Raw genomic sequence first — 24,691 nt, 5'->3', positions numbered from 1 at the left:
CTGGCTTTGTTCTTTGTAGCCTAAGTGTCCAGGCACTTGGGTCTTTTTGAGTCAAGTCCCAAACTGACATGAAACGCAAAGCTTCAGAGACGCTGGAATTCACAGACGTTGACAAGCTCAGAGCAGGTGTTTCTCAACAAGGTATCAGAAAATTCCTCACCTGCACTGAGGAGTTGGGCTCCTTTCTGGAGGACTCCAGCTTCCTGTGGTCTCCTTAAGGTTTTGAGATAGAATTAGGCAGGTTTCCCATCTTATCCCTTGCTGACAGGGCCTTGCGGCAGCTTTACCAACGGTCCAACCACCAGTTCAGCAAGCAAGACGTGCAGCAAAGACACCGCTGCACTCTGCCTCTTTCCAGTCCTGTACGTACTCTTGCCTGTCCTCTCCCATCCTGCTTTGCCAACACGTCTCCTCCGGTGGAGGCTTTGCCTCATTCTCAAGAGAGACTGGTGAATTATCTGTGCTGGTTTAATCCTGGTAACAACAGACTGTGCCAAATGTCTCCGAATTCACGTTGTGTCAGTTACAGGCTGTTGAAATGCAGCTGGCTTGCCGTCACGCTGAAGAACCCAGCTCTTCTTCTTCCCTCCATCTTCCCTGTTTCTAATGTGGTGAGATGGTATCGGTGTGATTAGACCGTACGCCTTGGCTGGGCCCAAATAACACTGTGATGTGTATAGATCTCTCTCCTCCGTCCGTATCTCGTAGCCTCGGTCACTGTCCGTCTGTGCTCCCAGCTAAGAAGTCAAGAAGCGCACGTATGCAAGTTAGCAGCCTAAAAAGCCCTTTAACACTCTCATCTGTCGTCTTTCCCTTCCTCAGAGGAGGGAGTTTCTGGGAACTGGTCAAGAAATATCAAAGTAAAGGCAACAGGAACTGGTCCAGCTGCTTTTGTCACATCGATGCCAGCTGAGCGCCTTGCTGTTCACGGAGCTCAAAGCAACACTAGTTGCAAAGGGAGGCAGTACAGCTCAAGTAGATAAAAACGATACCTCGTTGCTTTTCTGCATCACCAAAAATGCCATACGCGGTGAAGCCCACCGGAGGATTGCCTGATGCAAGAGCGATGCCATCACTCTCCCCACTGAGCCAGGCAGCCTAAAAGTTACCCTTACCCGTTGAGTGGAACAGCTATTTCACTCGCATGCAAAAGACAGACTATCAAAGTTGCGTCTTGGTTTTCCCCTCCACGCTGCTCTCTGCAGCAAGGACGCGCTGGGGGGTTGAAGACGCTTAGGGTTCGCTTGCAGGGTCTTTACGTTTAACAGAACAAGTTTAGGGTAGATAACCGATCGCCGGTACTGGACCCTCGAGTTCTCGGGCGATATTTAGGACCAGGCGTGCAGTCCATCCAGAGCAGGGACATTCCCAGTGGAGGATTTCTCCTTTCCTGACTGTGCTAGGTCACCTTTACCCTCAGACCAAGGCTGGTCTCGGCATTGTGCACCAGTTGCATCCCTGCTGTGCTCGACAGGGCTTTTCCTTCCATTGCCTTTCACTCGGTCACAACTATGTCAAAACTAGCGCTGAATTAGGATGAAATTTGTCCCGTTCACTCTAAAAAAGGTAGCAGGTTGTGGCGAGTAGGGTAGGTGAGCAGGGGTAGGTCTGCTGGATATCCCAGAGCGCTTGTGCCTCTTGGGAAGGTCCACTTCAAAGCATTAATCCTGGGAACGGAGAGTATGACACTTTGGGTTTTTTTTTTTTTTAATTTTCCCAGTGGCCTAAATTGTCCCATTATGGCAAGACTGGAAATAACCTCTCGAAGTGTCTTTGTTTCTGCACATTTTTAAAAGTCGATTTTTCTCAGGGGTGACTGAGCGGGCGGAGGCGACGGGGGCATGGTTCGCTGCAGGGCGCCGGGACGGAGCCGCTCCCCAGCCCCGCCGCTGGGCCGGGGGCTCCTCCCCTCGCGTTTGCCTGCAAACCCGGAGCTTTTGTACAGTTGTCACGTGTCAGTGCCCTTTGCCACTGTTTCTCTTTGTTTATTAAATGTGTTTGAATAACAGTTGAGATGCTGTGATTGATTTTTTTTTTTGTTTTTCAATAAAGATTCTGAAATGGGTTTGAAAAGTTTGAAGAGTTTGCAGCCTGCTGCTTTCTCTGCATCCATTTGCCACCTTGCCGCACAAATACCGTGTTAACGTGCAAATTGGGTACCTGCTTCGGCCTCCAATTCATTTATAACAATGATTTGCCAAGAGGAGAGCATTTCCGAGTCATTGGTTACTTCCAGAGAAAAAGGCAAACTGAAGCATGTTTCTGATTTTCTGTTATACAAAAGAATCTCAACTTCTACATTTAACTTTACCGTTTCCGCTGTCAACCCCAAGCAAGCAGAACGTTAATACAAGAGTTAAACGTGAGTAGCTAAGAAAGGAACAGGATTTTTTTGGCGGCTTTCATTTACTAAACCCCTGCTCGACTCTGGAGCAGCACACGTGGCAGAGGTCCGACCGTTCCAGGCAGCTTCGCCCCTTCCTCCACCAGAAAAGGCCCGGGCTGCGCCGCCGCAGGAGCTCGCCAACAGCTCTCTGCCTTCCAACGCGAGACCAAAGGTACCAGGGTCTTGCCATCGCCAAGACAAATGGAACGAACGTGAGAAATAAGTGGAGTTTCTTCAATCCAGCTTCCCTTCGTGTTCTGAGCCTGCGACTGGCCCCTGGGCACGAGCCCGCCCTGGGCACATGGCATCAGCCCAGAAGCCCTGGCGGCTCTTTTGAGCAGCTGCTGGATTACCTCCACCCTGAAAACCGCCAGCCTGCCCCGTGCTTGTGTTTTTAGCGAGACTGGGGGATTAACTGAGATTTAGGTTCTTTCCTGTTTACAGGGCATCGCAACTGGGAAGCGCCTGAAACGGAGGTACCCGCAGATGGGCAAGGAGCGGGGAGGCAAACCAGATATTCAAGCTTTGGTGACGCCAAAAGTTGGATAACCTTGACAATTCCGCCCCAACATGGGGAAAAAGGAGGAGAAGCAAAGACATAAGTGAAGAATGGGAAAATTGGGATTAAGTTAGTCTTGCTTTTGACCACAAGTGGCTGCTGACCACTGTGGCTGCTCTGCAGGCTGCCCCGCAGGCGGGCGGGCTGCCTCCCCTCCAGCCCCACCGCAACAGGAGCCTCAAAGCGACCGAGCCGGGAGGGGGCTGGCACGTCCCCAGCCCGGGGTTTAACACCAGCAGGGTGGAAGACGACGAGAGTCTCCCTCCATGGGGCCAAACGGGGAGGGCTCATGGGCACAGAGGGCAGAAACCAAGGCTGAGCCAGGTCACCATGGAGCACGGGCTGATTTAAGACGGTACTTTTCAAACCTCCTTGACCCAGCCCTGTATCTCCGTGCCAGACCCGACTGCAGGTCTGGACTGCCCGTGAACTTGCCCAAAGCAAAGCCATGCTCAAGTGCCGGCAACATCTTGGGCAGAGATGGAAACGGCAGGGCTGGCACTGCTGGCGCCGCATGCATATTCGATCACGTTCACAAGGTAGGACTTGTCAGCAGAAGTTCAAATTACAAACAGCATTTCAGGCCTGCAGCCATAACCTCCCTGCTCTCCCACTGTAGGGCTCTCCTATAAGGCTACGTAGGCTGGGAAAGCCTTTGTGCGGGACCTCTAACCAGCTCCTGGGCTGCCGGTTCCTCTAACACAGTGCTACATCACCCTGCAGAAGACACAAGCATCACTCGGCGGTTTCTGCAGAAACCGCAAGCTGGAGCCGCCAGGCGTTGGTGCCATCCACCCCTTTTCCATCCAAGGCTGTGCAACCCCCTTAACTCCTTTCAAAAAATCTTTTTTTTTTTTTTTTTTTTTTTTTTTTTTTTTTTTTACTTCTTCCTGCAGAAAACACAGGCGATGCCCCAGCATCACCAAGCGGCGAGAGGTTGTGCGGGATAGGCAGCAGCGCTGTGTGCGTTACCTTACCCAGAATAAGAAGTGAACCCTGTGCCCCACCTCTTAACAATCGGGCCCCGCTGTTGCCACAGGCCAGCCCGAAGCTCAGCTCTCGTTACCAAAACCCAGGCTGCTCTGGATGCGCCGCAGCAGGAAAAGGGAAGGAGGGGGACGGTTTGCAGCAGAACCGGCCTCAGCGGAGGGTGAAGGCCCTGGCTCTTGGCTGGGTTTGTCAGGGCACCCCAGGCTGGCCCCGAACCCCACTGCCCCGAGAAGATGTGGGATGTGGAGGCACCTCCCAGGGACGAGCGGCGCCTGTGGGCGAGGGGCTCCGCCAACCCCAAGGCAGGAGGTGGGCAGCAGCACAAAAACACCCAGGGAACTCTGTGCCTGCCCGTGGCAGGATTTGGGCCCTCCTATCCCCAGAGGCAGCTGGGGGAGACAAGCCCAGGTGGCTTTGCCAGGTGCTTGGGAGGAAGATGAGTTACGAAGCATCACTGAGATTTGCTGATAGCCACACAGTGAAGTCAACAAGGAGCACACCCATCCCAGCTGCAGCGGAGGGACTTTAAAACCCCTTTATCAGCCTTTTCTGCACTGGAAAGGGCATAAAAGGAACAATCCCACATCCCTCCTCTGGAAGGAAAGGCTCAGGCTCCCACCGGGGCTGAGCCCACCCTGGCCACCCCGCTGTGTCCAGGGGCCACCTGGCTGCCTGGGCTGGCGCTCACCTCGCTGCAGCGCCGCAAAACTCCCATTAGTCACCCCAGCCGGCAGCTCGGCTTGCCCCTGCCAGTTTTGCCTGGGGCACAGTTCATTTGTTTTTCTGTCCTGCCCGCTCATGTCTGTGGACAAAGAGGAAACCCGAACTGACATTAAAGATAGGAAAGGATTTTAGCAGCATCAAGGCACCTATTGGCATCTGACTTCTCAGCCTGGGGCTCCAGCAAAAAGCAGTGCAAACCGCTGCTGTATTTCCCTTCTCCGCGCAGGTCTGGGAGGGTGAAACCTGGCGGCGCAGAGGTCTGGCCCCAGCCATGACGCGTGTTGCACAACTCGCACGCTCTTCTGCTCTGCCTCGGGCTCTCGCGTAAAGACGAAGGTCAGTTCGTCACTTAGCTGCCCGCCTTCTCCCGGAACAAAGTAATCGCGCCAGATCTAGCCGCAGACAGAAAGCCTGCAGATATTTTCAACGCAGCTTAGTAACTTGTTTGGGAAACAAGGACCTTAGCCATGGTCTTCCACCTCGATCTGGTTTTGAGGCAGTCACTGAAGGTTTAACCCAACTTTCATATGGGCCAATAACCCCCACATACCCTCGCCCTTCCAGGGCTGGAGAAACACACTGGTTTCTCCAAACCATAGTGAAAAGGAGCTGCACTCTCCTAGCAATTGCCTTTAGATGGTGGTGTAACAGAGGAGCAAAGGCAGATACTGGACCTTTCATCAGTATTTCCTACTGGAGGCCTCCATCCCTCCTAGGAGCTTCTCAGACTTCAGCAGATGGGAGCCCGATGCAAGTCCATCGTCAGTCTGAAGTGCGAGGAGTTCGCGGGTACCATGGGTCCCAAAGAGACCCTCAGGGAGCTGAGAGCTCAGCCCATCTCCGTCACCAGGAAAATCCTTGGGAAAGGTGAGCCTTCCACCTGTGATTTAGCTCAGGGCAGCAGGTCCTTCAGCACGGCCGAGAAAACACGCACCAGTGATCTTGATGAATTCAAGTGACAGTGGCTAAAAATGAGGAAAACTGTTCGGGCAACCAAGCAAAGAGCCAGGCCCTTCACCCCGGCACTGAGTTCAAGATGTCTCAGAAAAGCAGGCAGATTAGTCACTAAAGGGCTGGGAAATACCTAACAAACAGTCATCCTCACCCTAATATCTCAGGGGGGTTTCATCTAGAATTTGAATGCAGAGGAACATGTGAAAAGTAAGAAGGGGACGGTCATATTTGCCAAACCAAAGGGGTTTTGCCCACAAAACAAAAGCTCAAGGCCGCGTTTTGCCGTTTCCACACGCGCGCCCCTGACAACGTGACCCTGACGCACACAGCAGCCTGCGCTTCCCAGCAGGACGAAGAGCTCCTGTCTTTACTTTTCCAGGAATCACCATGCCCAACGCTGTGATCCCTCTGGGTGTGGGCCTAGGTGTTGGCACTAAGCTGTCGGATCGCCTTTTCTGCCCTGTTGCAAGTTCTAGGCATCACCTGCACCTTCCTTGGAGCAACCGTCCTTGGACAAGAGACCCGAGCAGGACCTGGTTGGGATGGCAGAGCATCTGCCGGGAGCGGCACAGCCGAAGCTGCTTCTCTTGGCTCGCTGGAGCCCAAAAACCCGCTGGCTTCCCCAAAACCACGCTCCCCACAAGCTCTGGCTGCACACCTTCAATCCCCCACAACCTCTTCTCCACCTGCTTCAGGGATCCAGCAGGGAAATGCTTCTCTTGATCCTTCCCCCACTAAGCCCTTTATTCGTCATGAATAAAAGTCAAGGCAAATGACAATTAAGAGCTTGATAGGCAAGATCTGCTAGAGGGAACCCCCGCAGTACTACTCAGGTCCCCAGACGTCAGCCCAGGGGAGAGGTGGGTTGCAGCAGGGTCAGACCCTCGCCCGCAGCTGCAACGCAGCCCCCTGCCCGCTCCCCGCGCCGCCTCCTCAGCTGCCGGCGAGAGTTTTCATGCAGCTAATGGTGAGGTAACTCCATTTCTTCAAAAGCCCCGCTTTTCAGGGAACAGGCCACCCTCCTCACCTTCACAAATGCAGGAAATCGATGGAAGAAAAACACCAGCAGCTTCCCGATATCCTCAGCAACCTCAGCCAGGTTCCCAGCAGAGACCTCTGTCCCTGCGGGTAGCCCTGTGCCAGCATCGGCCCCCACCTCTGCCCTGCTCCACAAACCCACGGCACAGGGCACCGCGGCAAGTCAGGGTGTCACAGCGCGAGCCAGAGCCACTGCCAGAGCCGCCTCCAGCGTGAATTTGCACAAGCACATCTTTCTCAGACTCATCTCCGCAGCCACCCCCGTTGCGGCGGGGAGAGCTGCCCTTCTTGGGGCCGACCTGCCCGCCCACTGCGCAAAGCACGGGCGCTGGGAAAGCCACCGGCAGCGACCGGGGGGACGGCGGCAGCCAGGAGGGCAAGGGACAGCTTGCACGCAAACCATTTGCAATCACCCACCAGCCGGAGATTTGCCACCAGGATAAAGAGCAGGGACAAGCCACATCTTGCTGGATTCCTGCGAACTGATGAGAGCTGTCGGCGCACGCTCTGGTGCCAGCTGCCTCCTCAATCCTCATTTCCCATCTCCACGCCAAGCAGCATCATCCCTGGTACTGGCTAATGGTCATTAAACCTGGTCCCAAAAGTGGCATTTCTCACCTGCTGTTTGACCCGCGTTATTGGTGATTAAGGAGCGCAAAGCAGCCCGGCAGATCCAAAGTCAGTCCAGGAGAGCAGAAAACAGTGGTGAGACAGATCAAAGGCCTATCTAGGCAAGGAGCCGGGCTTAAATGGAGCTGGGGAACAAATGGGGTGGAGGGGGTGTGGGAGGAGGCCCCAGATGAGGCTGGTCAGGCTAATTAAGACCCATTAGTGCAGGCAGGACCCTGATGCCCTTTGCAGGGGGAGGTCGTGGGAGCGATGCTATGGGAGCTGCTTGGGAAACTCATGACAAAACAGCACTTCCCCGTCCTTGGCTCGGTCCCAGTTTTTCAGCACCAGCAGAGCTGGTCCGTGGGGGTTTTGCCAGGGCTGCTCAGATCCTGTCTCTGCCTCAGTCCCAGGCCAGGAATCTGTTTTCAGGTGCTCTGCGAGCTCGGTTATGCTGGGGCTGTCTGGGCTCAAGGGAAGGACCAGAGCAAGAGTTTAATTTGGGACTGAAATAGCAGAAATAGCTCCCTGCCCTGCACTGCTCTGCAGTCCCACAGCTGAAATGTCACTGAGTTTCCCTTGCTTTTAAAAAAAACCCAAACAAACCAACCCCCACGCATTTCCTCCGGAGATTCAGTCTGTCTGACGCTTTGCTAATCTGGATCTCTGGAACAAATTCAACTAGTCTTTCTCAAAAGTGATTTTTGCAACTCTGAGGCATTTGCACTTTGGTTTCCAGCCACACAGTCTGTCCCAAAGCTGCTGCTGAGGCTGCGGAGCTCGGGACTGGCCGACAGAGCCGCGAGGTGCGGGAAGGGCATACACCGAGCGGGGGGGCTTGCAGCCACCCCCGCCCTGCCCCAGGCATCCGCCTGCCCCTTCAGGTCTGCGAGTCACTGCTGGCAAGTGACACCCCGCAGACACAAGCCCATAGCCTTGGGCCAGGCTGCACTACTTGGGCCAACGCTTTAATCGGAGCTAGATCTGGATTCTCTGCTGTCAGCTTACTGGGTGACCTTGGAAAAGTCAGCTGGGATAGAGTACAACCTACCCGGGAGAGGATGACAGAGCAAGCCAAGATCTCAGGATGAAAAGGTACTTAAAAACGTTACTTCCAAAGGTATTTACCGAGAGAAGTGCTTGGCTTTCCTACCCCCAACAGACACTGAGTGACCCCCAAAAAGTTTACCACCCTGCTCAGTTTGCAGCAAACAGCTCTGTGCATGCAGCCTATTTCACACGTTCATAAAATGCCCAGCAGACGCCGGGGCTGAGCTGGGGCGGCAGGAGGATGCTGCAAGCTACGCAGTGGGATGCAGAGACCGAACGTACCATCACCAAGAAAGTTTCTTCTCTGTTTCCATCCCGGCTCCCAAGCCGCAGGCATCGTCGGGGCTGTGAACGCCCCTCCAAGCCCCATTGCTGGGGCAGCAGCTCTGCCTCCCCCGTCAGCTACGCTGCCCCCCTGGACCCTGCTGCCAGCTCCCCTCCCGAGCGGCGGCCGGGGAGAAGCGGGCTGCTCTCCTCGCCACGGAGGCACCCACCAGCCACGAGCTCATACTGAGGACAATACATAGATACCATCAGTGTTCGCAGGCTAAATATAAACCTCTTCCTAGGAAGTGAGCTACATAAACGTCCTTGTGTTTCTCGGCACAAGGGGCTGCCTGCTCTTGCAGGCAGCAGCCAGCAACCCTGCCGGGTGCTCTCATCCCGGCAGCTGCTTGTCCCCCATCCCAGCTGAGGGAAACCGAGGCACGGAGGAAGCAGGGAGAATCGCTGCGTGAGCACTCCTGGTCTGCTGCCATAAACAACTGCTTCCGTCACGGCCAGGGAAATCCAAGAAGGCCTGAATACCGGTGTCTCGGAGTCACTGGAAGAAGAAGAAACAGCATTCAGACCTGAACAAGAGCAAATTAGCTCATCAGGGCAGAGAGCGGCTGGAAAGACAGACTGAACCTGGGAGCGTGCTCTCCCTTGTCCCAGCCAGGGCACCCGTCCGTCCGCGGGCATTGCACGGGCTGCTGCAGGGAAGCACCTTTGCGCCGGTTCATCTGCTCCCAGCAAAAGCACGCGGTTTGCAGTAGGCACCCGGGTGTGGCTATTGCTGGGAATTTCAATCCTATTCCCAACAGGATCACGTGCACGTGAAAATCTGCCCGTGTTTCGCAGGTCTCCCTGGCCTTTCACGTTCACTGCTCAGCACCAGGAGCAGGTGGCCTGAGAACATCGAGCCCACAGGAGCACAAAAGCACACATTAGCCCTACACCTTTGCACCGTCCATCCCATCTAGTTACCCCGGGAAGGGTTAAACCAAGGTTTTGCGGCGCTGCTGTTGCTCGGTATAGCCAGCTCTGGAACAAACTCGTCCCTTTACCTTTATGCAGGCAGGAGGCAGCGAGGAGGCCGGGCAGCACTGGGCAGCACATCTCCGAGTCCCTGCAGCGACTGTGCAGGTCGGGCTGCCCAGTAAAAGGTGTCCTGCAGCCAGGGGCGGAAGGCGGATGAAAGCCGTGGGGTCTGCAGCCCCACCGGAGAGCCCTGCCCGGTGAGCAGGCGCGCGGGGAGATGCGAGGGGAGCCAGAAACCTTCTGCTGGACGAACTCGAGAGTTGGACAGGGCGGCTGGGAACAGAGAGGAGCTGTGCTTCTGCCTCTTTTTGCAGGTTTGCTGTTGCCGGGGAGAGGTTTTAGGCTGTCATCCAGCTAATTCACACCAGAGAGACAAGCACTTGAATTAGTTGCATTATCTGCGCCCAGCTAAAGTGGACAAAGGATTAAAGTGTGCTGAGCACCACCACCGTGATTTGCATCTCAGAGCCCCTTCCCACGGGCCCCCTCCGCTCCCGGCCCTTTTTTGGTTTTGGCTGTCAGCCAGCCGGCGTGAGAGCCCTGTTTACAGAAGTGATGCCTAGGTTAATATTGCAAAAGCCTTCATCAGAGCCTTTAGTCGCTACTGAAGCAGAAGCATCTAAGCGTGGGCCGTGAGCTGACCGGGCTGCGCGCAGAGGGATGAGCCGCCCGCGCCGCGCACGCAGCCACGCGCTCGCTGCCCTCCGTTTGACCAGCTCTGGTCTCAGCCTGAGGTATGAAACTAACTTTCTGTCACCGTGGCGTATGTGAAATAACGAGCAAAAGCAAACTAGTATTCATTTTTAACCCTGCACACAAAACTCGAATGTAGCTATCGTTTTAGGGAAAAAACACTATTGAGTGCTAAATCAATATTGCCCTGTGCAGTGACCTTATGAGCACTTTATTTGAGCTCATCCAGCTCCCAAAGGTGTGTTTTTTTTTTTAAATGCGCGTTTATTTGTGTGCAGAGGATGGGGAACGCTATCGCTAGGCTTTTCGTGCCGCTGGTCTCAAAGAAATCAAAACTGGGATCTCTCAGAAGCTCCTCTAGATCTAACCAGAGGTAAAGCAAAAGCCTCGCTGCGGTCACCGGATCCTAATTAATTAACGGCTTTAAGAATGTTTTTTCGCCACTAGCACTTGGTGCGGTTTTCCTGAAAGGTTCACACTGAGCTCTGCTGCGACACGCAGCTTTAGAAGTTTCTATTTTTCTTGGCATTTGCCGAGTTTTCCCTGCTCGTCTCAGCACGAGGACTGAGTGACCTTAGCAATTGCCAGCAAGGGGACTCCGTACCGTGAAAGCAGGTGAAAGGGAAAATAAGGGCGGGATCGAGGTAAGGCCAATTCCTACCTCAGCGGAGGTGTGGTCCTGCCTGTACCTGGCTGTGGGCACAGTCTTGTGAAATAGAAAAGGGGCAGGCAGTTGTTTCTCAAGCAATCTGTTGCCAGGATCCTGTAGTGAGAAGGCAGGGAAGTGCTGGAAGAAATGCAGAGTAAGTCTGGAGTGTCAGCTGCAAAAGGATTGGGACGCGCCGGTGCCTCGGAGCCTCGGGAACACCACCAGCCCTTCTCCGCAGGTCCGTTCGCTGGGCCGAGGGTTGCGTGGTAGCCGCACTACCTTCCTCAGCAGGCTTGGCTTAGGAGGAGAAAGAAGCCATCATGTCCCAAGGAGGAGCAGCAGCACGCGAAGCTGCCAAGCCCCAGGACCGGGGATGGGCGTGGATGGTCCTGCTCGCCGCAGTGCTGCTGCAGGGGCTGACGCTGGGCTTCCCCTCCTGCATCGGCGTCTTCTTCACGGACCTCCAGCATGAGTTCCAGGCCAGCAATAGCGAGACATCGTGGTTCCCATCCATCATGGTGGCCGTGCTGCATGGAGGCGGTAAGTAACGGCCACAGGGAATGCCCTCCACCACCTCCTGCGGTTGTGGTGCTGATGAGGGGCCCTAACGAGGGCTCTCTGGGCATTTCATTAAGGCAGACGGTGACAGTCCAAAGCTAAATGTCCACAGATACCAAGCTCCCTTTTGCCACTCTAAGAGACAACCAAGATCCTTGGTCAAAGAAGGTGAAGCCCTTTCTCAGCCCAGCTCCTCCAGACCAGCGAGAGCTTAATTCGTAGCAGCTCTTCGAATAAGCTGGCGGGCAGCGCTGGAGCTTGGGTGCTTTTTTGATTCCTCTTCTGTCCAGGAGAGCACATCTTCTTCCATGTGCCATATGACAACTGTGTTCTTCACGGCTGAAAAGATGCCAAAAGCCAAGCTCCTCCAGGTTGCTGGCGGAGGCAGAGTGTTAAAAGCAGCTCCTTGGGCGGTGGCATAGAGCGCACACCCAGGCAGGCACCAGGGTGGACGTGAGCACAGCTGGATGCACGCAGAATGTGGGTCAGGCAGCACCCTCCGGGTGAGGGGGGTGGAAGGAGGGGTGGGCTTTGCGGATAGTGGAGTGAATCACTGTTTCCCCCCCCCAAATAAAATGTGGGAGCTGCATAGGACAGGGTCCCCAGGTCCCCCACCCAGATGGATATTTCTGCATAGAAGAGAAAAACAAATCCCCAGCAGCTCGAGCACTTCCCAGTGAGTGGTCCGTGTTGCTGCTGACCCCTCCGCGTGCCCATGCTTATTTGATAGACTACCCAAACCCCACCAGGCAAAAGAAGCCAAGTACCCAGTGACGCCCACGTATCCGAGCTACGTATCCCTGAGTTCGTACCTCCTTCCAATACCGGTGAAAGGTGACACTATCGTATGAAGGAAAAAAAAAAAAGCAGAGTCCTGACTCACGCTGATGTGACGGCAGTGGCAGGTTCAGTCTCTCCTGTGCAGGACTTGGCCGGCAGCCACCTCCCATGGGAGGGAGAGCCTGCACCTTAGCAGGAGCAGCCGGGTCCAGAACTGCAAGGCGCAGATGGAAAAGAGACCTCAGGGGAAGCAGCTGCAGGAGGAATTATCACTGAGGTCAGCAGGAATGGAGCAGTGTCCTTGGGGCTTTGAATTTGGAAACTGCTGGGCATTCCCCGTGCTGCCTGCCATCCCCTGCGGTCCTGCTGTGGTTAGTGGGAAGGAGCCACACGGGATCTGCGGGCTCTGGGGAACGGTCTCAGAAGCAGCTCAGTCCCAACATGTCCGGGAAGGACAAGCCTGGTGGTATCCGCAAGAAACTATCCATTATCCTACCTTCTTTAACGAAGTAATTGTTTTGTAGGAGGCTGGAACCACAGTAAAAGGAAATATAAGGACAGCCAATAAACAGATCCAAAAGTTATAAATTAGACAAGGAACGAATAGCCTCATGTTAATCCTGTTCACTAACAGAATTTGTCAGGGCATAGCCAGTGAGTTACAAGAGAGTTGTTACTTTGCTTGCCAGGGACAGCTCCTGTGGCAGGCTGTTACAGCAGAGGAGTGCTCGTTCTTGTCCCCCAACAGCATCAGGCAGCAGTAACACAACCATAAACCAGGAAGAAAAAACAACAAAAAAACCAGAGATAAAAGCCTTCCTCTCAGGCCAAGCGTGTATGGCTTTTGCTGCAACTTCTGACCTCCTTTGCGGTGGGCCAGGCTCTTAAACCCTTTCCAAAATTGCGTTCTGCTATGTCACTGGTGTCTCTTACGGGTGCTTCTCTCTTTTCGTCTCCTTTATTCTTTTTAATTTGGAGGAACTGAAGGGGAAAAAAGCATATTTGTTGCAAAAATTGGTAAAAAGAGGAAGGGGAATGGACAGAGCAGCCCATCCTCGGAGCGGTCAGGGCGGTGAGAGGGTCCCGCGCAGGAGCGGCAACCTCCGCTCCGCAGCGCTGTGGAAGGAAACAGGGAAGGGCACAGTGCAAACAATAGCTCATAACTTATTAAGCCGAACAGATCTCTTTACCCACGCTATGTTCCTAGATGAAAGCGATTAACAATTACTTGTTGTAAGAATCATTTGAGAGACCTCAGGATCCTATGGCCGTCTCCGAGAGGGGGAATGCAAGGCTCCTGCTCCTAGATATTCACGCACGCAGCTCTCTGCATCGCACTCATACAAATGCAGCACTTTTGTTGGAACCATTTTTGCAAAGGAAAGCCCCAGGGAAGCAAGAAATAACTCCTGAAACCTAGAAAGCAAGTTAATGGGAACAAATAATGAAAAACCCTTAAGATTTTTAGAGCCAATCTCATTATTTTGGAGTGTTCAATTTGTGACTTCTGGCTGCGTGGGTTGGTTAAACAGCAGTACCACCCTTAATGTCTTCAGCAGGAGGAAAAATGATCCAGTCACCAGTGTGCCGAACACTTTTTCAAAGGCCAGTTGAAGTCTGAGGTGAAAATCTCCCAAGCAGATCAAAATACAGACAGCTGCAGTCCTAATTTTAATAATGTTCCACTGTTCACTTGGCTATGTGGGTTTTATTTCAAACCAGACGTTGATTTAGGTCACAAATATGCCACAGGTTATTTTTCCCTTCGCTGATTGACTCCTAATTCTGAAGCTTACGGTCATTTTGCATTTGCTTATATAAGCTTAAGTGTTCAGGAGAGGGGAAAAAATAATGAAACCTGGAAAACCTTGAGGATCCTCAAAGGCACAGGGAAAGAAACTTTACCTTCAGCTCCTCTTCTGCCGGAGCGTGCAGAGGGAAGATGTTTCCCACTGATGGTCTGCAGGTCTGAACTAATCTTTTCCTACCCCAAAATGAAGGATGCTAAATGGCATTAACAAACTAATTTACCACAATCTCATGGAATTCACCAAAAGTCTATGAAAACTGAGGAATTAACTGACCTTAAGCACCCACCTCCCTGCCTATTTGTTCATTGCTTTCTCTGATGAAATAACATAACCCTTTCCTAGTAAAGCCTGCCAGCAATGCAGGAACGCGACAAAAGGCCGGTTTCTGCCCACGAAGGGCAGAGCTGGCTCTGGCCCATCGGAGCCACCCGCGTCTCGCTCCCACCTCTGCGGTGGCCGTGTGGGAGCGGGAACCGGGGCGTGCACGTCTGCTCCTGGGCTTGGTCCTCTTGGAAGTGGACACAGTTAAACCTACCCACCCCTGCCAGGTATGCCAGGACAGGCATGTGCAAAGAGCTGTGCTGACAACATCTTATTATTTTCCTGGGAAGACGACTTGCAGGACAGCTGCAAGACTCCACAAGCTGCAGCTTGGATGCTGCTGCCTGAAGCTTAGATTGATTCCATGCAGACATGAATACACCTCTCCAGCCATTTTCAAATAATCCTCCTCAATGACGTCTATTTTTCTCCCATTCTTGATCTAGCTCAGCATCAATCTGCCTTCTCTTGTAAGGAATTTCACCTAGTAGCAGGACACCAAGGGCAATTTAGGAGATTTTGTGGCGAAATATTTGAAAGCCACAGTGAAATGAGAGTGGAAGTAGGCAAACAGGAATATCACCCTGCTTCGCATCTCTTACGTTGAGGCACAGAAATCCAAGTCCTCTCCTTTTTCAAATCATTCCCAGAATTTATATCATGTGAGAACAGAATTACACTTGAAGGTCCTTCCTCCATTCCATTTCCAAGAGTTTTAACTAAAATCCATCACAGGGAAGCTTAGAAATCCTACTTGATGGCCAAAATCCAAGCAGCTCACAGGAGCCTTCCCCTCAGCTAAGAAGCTGACCGCGCACTTGGGAGGATCGGGGAATATATTTTCTCTCCCTGGCTCCCCTACCACATTATGCTGCTGGGACAACCCTCAGGGTCTCTCGACTATATAATTTGATAATTGCAGCAGTCCAAAACTTTTTCCTTCCTCCCTGACTGCTTCCCTTTTGCTTCTTTGCTTCCAGGGCCCCTCTGCAGCATCTTGGTGAAGCGATTTGGCTGCAGGTTTGCTGTGATGCTGGGAGGCCTGCTCAGCGGCGTGGGCATGGTGTCCAGCTCCTTCTGCAAGTCCATCAGCCAGCTTTACTTAACAGCTGGCCTCATCACCGGTAAGCATCCAAGACCAGCAGGAAAACCCAGCTGCTGTGCTGGACTGGAGAGACTGGAAATAGCGAGAGTCCCGACTAAGTGCTCACGTTTTTCCATTCATCTGTGAAACAGGATAAATCAAAAGCCCCAGAGCACAGCAGGAATCGTACAGCAGCTCGGCTTGCCCTTCGCACCCCTTTAACACACACCTCATCCAGCCAAGCTCACTGGAAAGTGCTTCTCTCTGGAAAAAGCTACAGGTCTCCAGAGGGCGAAATGGAGAGCGAAGATGTCTGTTCTTTTTAGTGGCTTCTCAGTCTTTTGTCTTTGAAGAAGGGAGGGTTTTTTTCAATCTTGGGACGTAATGTGTTGGGACAACGGCCTTCCCAAGTTCCCTGGGCTTGTATTTCACCACTCCCAATCTGGGCAAATGTGGAGATATCTTTTTCTAACAAAAGAATGTGTTGGTTTTGAACAGAAGTAACAGATGGGAACTTTTCCTTTCCAAATATTTCTCCTATGTGACTGATGTTCAACACTTGCTTTTTTCTAGCACATAGAAATTAATTTCTTCAGCCAGGTTACTTTGGGACCCATCCTGTTGGATCTTGCAAGCGAAGCTGTGTCCGCTGCCTAGGGAGAAAACCAAGTAACTCCCCGAGCCCTGATGAAAGGGTCAGGGAAGCAGCACTGCTTGTTGCATGCGGTATAAACCCCAAGTTTTTAATGAGCAATTCCATAACAATTTTAGGAATGGCAACGTGCCCCAGACAAATGTTAGCTTAGATTTAGTATACCTGAGAACACACGGAATTTAATTTACGCACAACATCCTTCTTTACCCCTTGTGTGGGGTTTCTGAGTGTTAATCACTGGGGGTTGTCCAGGCGGGGACAGGCTCCAGTGGCAGAAGTCATCTGTGGGTACACTCTGGATTTGGGCTCTTTTCACCCTTTAAGACAAAGCAGAGGGACCATGCACTGTCATTTTCTCTTTCCTTCCTACCTTTAGGTCTGGGATCATGCTTCAGCTTCCAGGCAGGAGTGACTGCGCTGGGCTACTACTTTGTACGGTGGCAAACGCTGGCCAATGCCATTGCATCCACTGGCGTCTCTCTGGGTTTCACGCTGTGGCCGCTGCTTTCTCAATACTTGCTGGATGAAATGGGCTGGAGAAACACTTTTCTCATCTTTGGAGGAATACTGCTGAACTGTTGTGTTTGTGGAGCCATCATGAGACCAATTCAGCTTTCATCAAGGCCACCACTACAGTCACCCAAGCATGCAGAGGAGCCAGGGAGAAGAGCAGAAGGGGCACAGCTCTCCAATGGAGCATCTTCTCCCCACCCCGAGCTCCAGCAGCAAACCAGAAGGACGGCATGCTTCCAGATGCTGCAGAAGTACCTGGCTTTTGACATCTTCTGTCAAAACAAAGGTTACCAGATCTACACTATCGGAGTGGCCTGGATGATGATGGGGTTTGCATTACCCCATGTCTACCTTGTGCCTTATGCCATCCAGAACGGGGTGGAGGAACGCAAGGCAGCCCTCCTCATCTCCGTTATCGGGTTCATCAACATCTTCATACGCCCTTTCACAGGGCTGCTCTCAGGACACAGAGTCTTCACAGGGAGACGCATCTACCTGTTCAGCCTGGCTGTGCTCCTCTGCGGGCTGAGCAATTTCATTTGTGTCATTTCAGCCGAGTTCAGCGTGCTCATCATCTACTGCGTCATCCTCAGCATAGCCATGAGTGGCATCGGGGCACTCACCTTCCAGGTGCTGATGGATGTGGTGGAGATGGACAGGTTCTCAAGTGCTCTAGGACTCTTCACCATCCTGGAGAGTATCACGCTCCTCATCGGACCCCCTCTCACAGGTGAGAGATGCTATTAAAGCAGGCTGGGGAAAAATCGGGTGTTTAGACACTGGTGACAAGTACTTGGGAGCATAAAGAAGAGAAATGAGGGAGTTTCCGAACCCATGCAGGCAGGTGAGTTACGCAAAGGGAAGAATACAAAAGGCAGAGTCGGAAAGGAAGGGTCAGCCCCTTCTCACAGCTGGAGGAGGGTCATTTCTGCAGCCGCCCGAGTGTCGCTGCAGCAGCAGCGGACAGTGAAGAAGTTACCCGCTTGGTAGGCAGCTTGGATCGGGACGGGAGCGAGGAGGGCTTTGTTCCAGAGAGAGGCAAGACACAGAGAGGAATTCCTGTGGTAGGATCTTGCTGTCCATGAACTATTTCACTGCTCTGCTAGTGTGCATTGTTTTAGCTGTGAAGTCTCAAGGAATTGCTAACAGCCCATTAAACAAGTGAACTGTGATCGGCATTATTACCATCTCTACATTATTCAAAAGCCTTATAGTAAAAGCTTCTGTTCACTCTTCTTTCTGAGTTCTAGAGGGTATTAATTTTTCTCTGGAGACAAGAAAGGAGCTAGTTATGACCCCCAATCCAATAAATTATTCACAGATGTCACAGTTCACTCCAAATGCCACTAAGTGACCTGCCCAAGACGCACCTGCTCCTGCAGTACAGCAGCAAATTCAAAAGGCTAGCAAGCAAGAAACGTGAACCTGAGCACGAAGCTTCAACGCAGGCTTTAGCTCTCTTCTGCGGACAAGGAATTGCGTGCCATTCAGCAGGGAAACAGGGCCTGTTCTAAGAATGGGATGAGAACATGCACCACGTTCCATGGTATTCCCTGGCCAAAAGCGTGCCAGTCACTTCTCTCAAAGTGCAAAAAAGGTCTTTTCTTGGACATCTCTGATAGGAGTGGCCGTTGGGCAAAACCAAGTACAGGAAAAGCAGCTCCATTTCTATTTGCAGTCCTAAAATCTGCTAAAGAAAAGTGCACTATGAAAAGAAACATCATCAGTCTTTACTGAAGAATACAAGCAAACAAACATTCCCGTATTTCCATATAAATAAGCAGCCTATAGAGAAGGCATTATATATTTGACCTGAGTATCGCCTTCCCATCTCTAACATGAGTGTTAAATTACTCATTTGATATATCACGCTTCTAAATGTTTGACGCTGAGGGCACTTCATGTTAGTTATAATGCTTGCTGTGCTGTGAATTCTCCTCTCCCTGATTACACACTATTAGAGATAAGTTTTCAGTTTAGAGACCCTAACATGTCGATTTTTGAGAGATTTCTCCATTTATTTCTTCTGTTTTCTGACCTGGGATGTCACAGGGTCACTCACGACAAAATCCAGTGAGTGACAGGGGCACAGGGGTCCTCTGCTGAGCCAACAAAATGAATCGGCGGGTTGGGGAAAAGTTACAATTTCCTTCCTTTCCTGATTTTTCTGTGTATTGAGAAATACTTTATACAGAAGCAGAAACATCACCTGAGCGGCGACCACAAAAAAACCTAAACAAACCCTGGAATCTAGCGGAGAGAACTTAACTCATCTGTGAATGCTTTTTTGTATATGGCAGTTTGATGAATGATTTAGGTTTAACATTTATGTAAGTGTCACCCCGTTGCCTTTAGTATGCAACTTCTCTTCGACTAAGCTGTGGCTTCTATTTCAGGTCTCCTGGTGGACCTAACTAGTGATTTCCACTATGTCTTCTACAACTCCAGTTTCCTCCTGATATCAGCTGCATTATTCATGGGGCTCAGCTTCTGCGCTCTGGAAAGGAAAAACAGATTGAAAGAGGCTTCAAAAGCACCTTTGGATAATCCCTCCAGAAATCAATACAGCGAAACGCCAACTGAACCACAGTCTGAGAGTCAGTCCCCACCAGCAGTTGTGTACATCACAAGCATATGAAGAGAAAGAAAAGAAGGAAAAAAAAAAAAAAAAGAGGAACAGAAAGAATTAGCCGCCCTGTACAAACCTAGACAAGGGCCAGCACTGATGGCAGATGAGAAAACAAGCGTCTGCTTTCCACAACTGTCGTCATCCTCCCGCCCTGCACTCCCACTGCGCGGGGCCGCGTCCGGCTCCCGGTCCAGCCCGCAGGCTGCGCCCAGCACCCAGCGCCAGCCAAAGGGAACGGCGCCTTCCTAAAGCAAACCACGGGATAACAGCCATGGTAACCAGCGCGGAGAGACAAAAGCTCCGTCGGTTCCATCGGTTTAAGTCAGTGCCTTTAAGAAGTCACTGGGATTTCATACACATTTCGGTTGGTAGCACTGGACAGTACGTATTAAAGGCTATGCACGATGGTAGTTCTTTCACAAAGAAGTATTATTGCCTCATCTGAACATGCAATTTTGGTGCAGACTTATATGAAGTTTTCTGGCTGCTTCCTATGCTGGGGGTGGCAAGACAAACACTTTCCACAAGAAGTGTGTTATTATTTTCCACATCTCTCAATATTGTAGGGAGGCCGCTGCATGGGTTGCAGAACTCGGCCAAGTCTCTACTAAGATCAAGTATTTTCTCCTGCAAGGTGTATGTATGAGTTCTTCATGCCAAGGACATTTTCAAAGCCTCAAAGTTTCAACGCCAGAGCATCAAAAAGGAAAAAACCCAAACCTTAAAGTGCCTCCTTTGTATAACCAGTGATATCTCCAGTGCTTCTTGATATATCATAAAACAGGACTCATGGCTTCTGTAAATACACCTCTTTCCAGCATTAACCGGGACTTATTCTGGGGGGAGAGGGCAGGGAAGGTGTTACTAGACCTGAGAATAAGTGTATGCATCCTTATATAGGGCCAAATTCAAAGCCACTGTCATTCCCCCTTGTGTAAATTAATTTAGCTCTTTAGTCTTAGACTCTCAGACTTAATTACACCAGCATTCTCATTATCGAGAAGTTTGCACAAGCATAACTTACATTTCTCATAAACACAAGTATAACTTACAAATAAATCTGTGGAGAAAAGCATACTGAGAAGAGCCAGCGTTACTGACTTTCACAGCCATACAGCCTTGGCTTTTCTTACCGCGCTCCTGGGACTTACACTGGTGAGTACCAAGATGAGACCTGCATCAACCCCGGGCTCCCTCGGCATCGGTTGGAGTTGTTGACTGTTTATTTTCTGTATCGCTCCTGATCTGACAGCAGCGGAGAGCTCACAAAGCACCGCGGGGGAAGACTACTCCGCACATTAGAACCATCAGAAAGACGGAAGCATTAAAATGGGAGCGCAATGGAAGCAGTAACAGCTTTCAACTCAACGGCAGGGCTTATCTTGAGAACCGTTATATCAAATTCCTAGCTACAAAACCAGTTTTCATTAGCGCTGTGGGCTTCCCAGACAAAATAGACGAAGCAACCAAAAAAACCCATGCTGGATGAAAGCCCTGGAAAACTGACTCCAAGGTCTTCAGAGACTACAACGGCTTCCCAGCTGGGTTTTAGGGTTGAAGAGGATCAGCCCTTCGGAGTGGTTCCTGCTCCTACCACTCAGCAGTATCTGTATTTCAGTGCTGCTCCAGGATCACTGAAGCAGTAGGCTTTGCATTTCCTCATCAAACATATACTTAAAAAAATGGCTAGTGGCAGCCATACATATCTGATCTCTCATCACACGTGCTTATTAACTTGTGTAATGCTTACATAGTCCATAACTACAAAGTAAACAGCGACCGGTGCTTCTCAGCTTACCAAAACAACGACGGCTGTGTTCCTAGGAAAAAGGTGGGGCTTTCCCCCTCCAAAAAAAATAAACAATGAAAAGAGATCAAGTCCCGAAGCTCTTCTAGCTATTGCGAATAAACCAGCTACGCGGCTGAACAGATTCCCATTTTTTTCTGTGCGTAATTCTTAAATTTTAAATTCTGTTCACCTTTCTGCATTCCCTTTCTGTTTTCTTCCAGAAACACGGGGTCACGTTGTCCCAAATCCTCCTGCTGCTACAAATGTCCGGGGCAAAACAGGCAAGATACGGTGTAAGCTACAACCCATCAAAATTCCTCCCAGGAAAACAGAGGTTAGTTGAAGGAGCCATAGGATGCCTCTCCTGCGTGGAGCCAAGGGCTCTGTCTGCAGTGGTTTGGCTCCAGCTGGCTCGTGAGCAAGCAAATGCATGGTCTGACGCATGCTTGCGAGACACAGGGAAAGGTGCTCGCCGGCTGAAGCTGACGCCCAGAGCTCAGCTCCTCCTACGCCATGGCAAAGAAACCTCTTTTGACTATTTCTTATCTGGGCACGGCAGTGCAAGGTAATTTAGGATGGCAAGCTAGGAGAGTGCTTTATAGAACTGCTTTTTGATACTCCCAGACTCAGCACCAGCGTCACTGGGACTTATTTGCAGAGGCAGAGAGATGTTTCTGGGAAGAAAAACCATGAATTCACCAATCCTTTATTTTAACTTTTCTCAATGTGTTGACTAAAAACTTTCTAGCGGCCTTACAGCATTTAAGCTGCCTGAAAGCTGGGCTCCCTCCCCTGGTTACTTCCCACAGACCCTTTAGAAGCAATCCACAACCCGCAGGTTGGAAACAAATCTTGGAGAGAGAAGAGTTGACATGTTAGGCTGTGTTTCCACTGGTAAATAAGATGTCTGAGCTTCCATAATGGAGAAAAATACCCCCTCCTGTCCTGTTCCACGGCTCTCCGCTCCTCTCTCTCTTTTCAACCTGAATTCCAAGCTGCCGTGAGCTTTACTCTGTAAAGCGTAAGTGAAGGGACCAGGCCTACTGCGCATGCGGCGGTATAAGAAATATTCCCCCTCCGAGCAATCGTACAGGAGCGGTAACACTCAGTCCTTAAGAATCTTGAGGCCCAGAAGAAAAATAAGCAATAAAAGTTCCTTTCATTAGTCTAAGGTTGTCCCATTACGCAAGGCAACCACAGCTTAATTACCACCACCACCCTGAAGCGGGTTTTTTTAACACCTACAGATGGTAAAATAGCCCTGGCTTTAATTATGGACAAACACTAATACCTCAGGCAGGTTACAAACCTCTGAAAGCCAGCAGAGCAAGAAAAGTTGACCAGAAATAGATGTCCCTCGCTCGCCTGGTCACCTCTTACCCCTCCTGCTCCCTTTATCATTTAAAGTGTCATTAACCTTGCAAGCTAAGCGTTTTTGCAAGGAGCACCTGTCCTCAGCGCAGCGAAACATTCACCAGGAGGTTCACGCTGAAATATTGCAAGATCATGATCCTTAAAAGCCTTAGATACTCTGCCAATGTAATCCTTGGAAAAGTTTAATAAAACCCCAAAGAAAGGTCACGGTAAACTTGCACTCTCTAAACCACCTCAGAAATGCAAAATCCCTTAAATGAAGAGCTTGCCATGCTGTTTGCAGACCTGGCTAGTAACTGCAGGGAAAGAAACACAACTACTAGAAATGAAAATCCACTGAATTCTCACTTTGGTGTGCTACCAGTGTCACTGGACTAGCCCCTGAAGCTGTGAAAACCCCGGCTATACCAGCCCATTCTGTGCTAACTATTCCGGCAACAGCAAGTGCTGGGGGCGCTCGGACAATTAAACAATACAGCCAAAACTGGGTGAGTAAACGGCCTGAGTAAGAGGGTTACAGACCCCGGCCAACGCTGCCTGCTGCCGAGCGATCTTTCTGGATGATCAGGACAAACTCCCCGCTGTAAGGCAGCACAAAGACAAGCAGCACACAGCTGGTAGCGAAGCGGGTCGTGGAAGCAGTCGTAGCACCGTCTGAAACCCCTGCAGAAACCTCTGAGGACTACAAAACCAGGGGATGTTATCAGACTCCTCCAGGAGGCAGCTCCAACACAGCAAATTAAATGTAAAACGCTTCTCACACCTCTTAACCAGCTTTGATTCAACTCCGCGCAAGACAAAGGCATTGCAGCGTTCCCAGAAGCCAAGTACAGGTGTTCCCCTCCTCCCGATTCCCTCTCGCCACGCACCGAACAGCGTGGCCTGGAGACGCAGCACCTGAACCTCAGCCAGCAGAGCACCCAGCCTCTTCTGAACGCTGCTCTGCGAAACCGCTCCGGGGAACAAAGGTCCTGCTGCTTCTGTGCATGCAAAATCCCACCGACCGGTCAGTCGGATCTAGCACTTACGAACAGAAGTCATGGCATTTTCCCTCTCTAAATACTGTTTTTCCCCCCTTATTAATCAATCCCAGTATCCTTAATCGCTTCTCTTTGTATTGACCAGCTCCTCCGCCTTTGTTTTCTCTTCTGCTTTCTCACATTAGTCATTCACTTTCTGTGTAATGACAGATGTGGCTTTAAAGTATGTCACCACTTACAAAGGCATACATTGAAAGGGATTTGTTAATACACTAGCAAAACATTCCAATATTGAAGGAGTCCGTAGCACCTTTGTTGATCATTTTCATATATAGAGACACACATATACCTACCGACTTGGGCTGATAATTGCGATAAGAGCTGAAGTTGCTAGCACAGGCCTGGCTTAAAGTTTTATCCCTGGCAGAAGCACTTGACATGCTGTCCTCCCACACCACTGCGATGTTAAAAGCTTTAGCATCACCGCATTCAGCGTAGCTTCTTTGCTCATCCTTCTATTTAATGTGGTCACGGGCAGATGTTTTACTACCCCCAGCCGTGCGGTAGGAGAGATTATCAGCCCAACACGCTTGTCACTGATGCCACGTATTTGGCGGATCGGTCCACGTTCAATTTGCTTTATATGAAAATCAGCTGCACTTGAGAGAACACAAAAGACATCTGCTCGCAGCCTGTTTCCTACCTTATCTACAGAAGAACCTCCATGCATTTAATTGCTTCAATAAAAGCAACACAAATTACTGCAAAGTCCACTCCCCCGGTTTATGATGTTTATGTACCTTTACCTTATATACTTACACGACGCGAACCGCAGCCAAATCCACTTGCAGTGCTCATAATCACAGCGGTTTCTCTGGAGCTGGGCTACTTCAGCATCATGTAATTGCTCTGCTTTGTGCTGAGGCCAGGGCATTGTACAGCCAGGGTGGGATTACCTGCTGCTCTTTTAATTCACTCCTTCTTGGCTTCATTTTTTCTCCCCAGGTAATTTATCTTACCGTGCACGTATTCTGCCTTCTTTTTACCTTCTCCTTCGGCTTTGAATCCTTTTGCCTTTTTACAAAAGGTAAAAAATCTCTTTCCATTGTCCTTTACCCCGTGAGCCGCAATCCCATATTAAAACTGAAGCGAAAACCTTTATTCCTTCCAGCATCGCTCCCTGCCCTTGCCCTCCGTGCCGCCGCAGCCGTCCCCTTCCCGGCCCCGCATCCCCTATTTCGCCA

General features: G+C 51.0%; 1 protein-coding gene across 8 annotated transcripts; it reads left to right on the top strand.

Annotated features, from left to right (window-relative positions):
• The first annotated feature begins 2,230 nt into the window (after positions 1-2,230).
• Positions 2,231-24,662, top strand: SLC16A5 (solute carrier family 16 member 5). 8 transcript variants are annotated; one of them, XM_087750412.1, is made up of 5 exons: positions 2,231-7,355; positions 7,999-11,493; positions 15,404-15,547; positions 16,539-17,405; positions 19,072-24,662. In XM_087750412.1, the coding sequence occupies exons 2-5, from the start codon at positions 11,274-11,276 to the stop codon at positions 19,311-19,313; spliced, it is 1,473 nt and encodes a 490-aa protein (XP_087606538.1). In that variant the 5' UTR covers positions 2,231-7,355; positions 7,999-11,273; the 3' UTR covers positions 19,314-24,662. The 8 variants fall into 8 exon arrangements, 7 of the variants coding, with proteins under 7 accessions (XP_087606538.1, XP_009472398.1, XP_087606543.1 ...); XM_009474123.2 differs by lacking the exon at positions 2,231-7,355 and having other exon boundaries at positions 7,929-10,345; positions 11,245-11,493; XM_087750417.1 differs by lacking the exon at positions 2,231-7,355 and having other exon boundaries at positions 7,929-10,345; positions 11,242-11,493.
• The last annotated feature ends 29 nt before the right edge of the window (positions 24,663-24,691 follow it).

The sequence above is a fragment of the Nipponia nippon genome, unplaced genomic scaffold (assembly GCF_047370975.1).
Source record: "Nipponia nippon isolate SJK-2023a ecotype South Korea unplaced genomic scaffold, ASM4737097v1 scaffold_14, whole genome shotgun sequence".
Lineage (NCBI taxonomy): Eukaryota > Metazoa > Chordata > Aves > Pelecaniformes > Threskiornithidae > Nipponia > Nipponia nippon.
Note: the sequence above shows the minus strand (reverse complement) of the source record. Positions and strands in the feature narration are given on the sequence as shown.